At 43.6% G+C, this 2060-nt stretch overlaps 1 protein-coding gene across 1 annotated transcript; it reads left to right on the top strand.

Annotated features, from left to right (window-relative positions):
* The first annotated feature begins 757 nt into the window (after positions 1-757).
* On the top strand, positions 758-1829 carry LOC129760903 (uncharacterized). Its single transcript, XM_055758587.1, has 2 exons — positions 758-1660; positions 1818-1829. Exons 1-2 carry the CDS (start codon positions 758-760, stop codon positions 1827-1829), a joined length of 915 nt encoding a protein of 304 aa, XP_055614562.1.
* The last annotated feature ends 231 nt before the right edge of the window (positions 1830-2060 follow it).

Below are 2060 nucleotides of genomic sequence, written 5' to 3' on the forward strand. Positions count from 1 at the left end.
GAGAAGAAGTTTAGTGGAAACATTTCGGATTATTTATTGCGTTTTTTTCAAGAGTTATCGGTCGTATTTAATTTTAAATAACGGTCGATTGGAATAATAAACTTATTCAGATTTGAATTCAAATCAAATCGCTCAGTCAGCTGAGTGACAGACGACGAATCTACAGTTCGGTGTTTTTCTCCCCCCGGTATTGGGTGACTTGCAAAAGTGCCGCTATAATACGCAATCCTCAATAAAAAAAAAACATCGAACTGTAAGAATAGAGTAGTGCTATCTGGGTGATCCCCAGCGGGGATATCACCAATACGGTGGCCCAACGTAAACTGGCGAAAAGAGTGCGAGAGCAAATTCGGCTTAAAGTTCGAAACACGCGCCTAGCTTTGAAGAGAGTGAATTACGCGCGGAGAAAAAAAAGCTCACCGCACGATTGAGTGGTCTTGAGTGTTTTTCCCTCACGTATGTCTGTGCTTCTGGTTGGGCAATAGCATACTGAGTGTGCAATAGTGGTAGCCTAACCAAAGGCGCATTTGCTAAGAGTCGATCTCGAGAAGAAAAAATACCCCCTGAGAAGTGTGGTCTCCTGGTAGTGTTTCAACCTAAAAAAATCGTAATTTTTTGGGAAGGGTCCATTTCCGGGGATTATCGAGGGTAGCCCCCCCCCCTTCTTCCCCCCTTCCCCCAAGCGAGTTTCGTGTTTTTCCTCACCAGTGAATACAGAAAGAAGAAGAAGAAGAAAAAGTATTACGCGCTTGGCGCCATGACTGGCGCACCCCCCGGGGGTGGGGGTTCCACGAGTAATGTGGATTCGGCCCCCATCCCCCCTTTTATGCGTTCGTCAACGTTTGACGGCCGCAAAATCTACTTGAAAGTACAACGACCTGGTGAAAATCCACAACCCCTCCCGAACAACCCGTCCTGGTTTGCTTCGATCATTGAAGGCAAGCTAGGCAAACCACTGCGAAAGGAAATAGAAATGTCTATAGATAGCCGTGGACTGAGTTATACACTCAGCACATACAATATACAGCTGGCCGAGGAGCTGAAGAGGATTAAACAGCTTGACACAAACACGATAATAGAGATAATTGACCACCCCAATTTAAATAAAAGATTAGGGATGGTTTACCAGCCCGAAACAATGGATGTTCCAGAAGAGGAGCTGCTTAAACAGTTAGCTAATCAAGGAGTTCTTGCCGTGAGAAAAATCACCAAATTTGTTGAGAAAAAACAAGTAAATACACCGTTGATTGTTTTAACTTTTGGAAGCACACGCTTGCCAAAAGAAGTCTTCTTTGGTTGGATGAAGGTTTCAGTAAGAACGTATTACGAAAGCCCTATGATTTGCCGGAACTGCCTTGAATATAGGCATACTAAGAAAAGGTGCAGCCAACCGACACGTTGTACTCGATGTTCCCAAAATCATTCGAATATGGAAAACACATGCAAGGAAAAGTTCCGATGTCCTCATTGTCCAGAAGAGGAAAATGAGCACTCCGCGGCGGGGAGAAAATGCCCTCTATACCGCCATGAGGAAGCGGTCATCCGTTGCAAAACGGACGAGTCCATTTCCTGGGCAGAAGCCCGGAGAAGGATTGGTTCGCCAAATGCCAAACCTACATATGCATCGGTCACCGATGCGGACAGTGCTCGAAAAGATAAGGTAATTGAAGCCCTTACAATAAACGTTAAAAGCTTAACGGAAAAACTGGATATTCTCATGCAAGAAAGAGAAAAATACTCCAAAATTGAAGAAGAATTTCAAAATTACAAAGAAAGGGTTAAGCAGTTTTTTAAAAACAACAATATCTCACCAACAGCCACACCAGTAAAGGATAGAAGCCAGATCAGCACACCAGTCATTCAATCCGGAATGACTACCCCCACATCGAGCCAAATAACCCCAGATCAACAGCAAGAATTCCACGCAGAACTACAAAAACAATTACAAAATACTCAAAAACAACAACAACAAAATCCGAAACTTGGTTTCCAAGTACCAAAAAGCGTTCCTAAAAAATCTACTATTCCACCAATGACTACTCGGCAAGCAACTAGAACAC

Source organism: Uranotaenia lowii, unplaced genomic scaffold, assembly GCF_029784155.1.
Source record: "Uranotaenia lowii strain MFRU-FL unplaced genomic scaffold, ASM2978415v1 HiC_scaffold_819, whole genome shotgun sequence".
Lineage (NCBI taxonomy): Eukaryota > Metazoa > Arthropoda > Insecta > Diptera > Culicidae > Uranotaenia > Uranotaenia lowii.

What these genes read in the sequence shown, in the direction of transcription:
- LOC129760903 (XM_055758587.1), top strand. Translation starts at nt 758, where the DNA reads ATGACTGGCGCACCCCCCGGGGGTGGGGGTTCCACGAGTAATGTGGAT.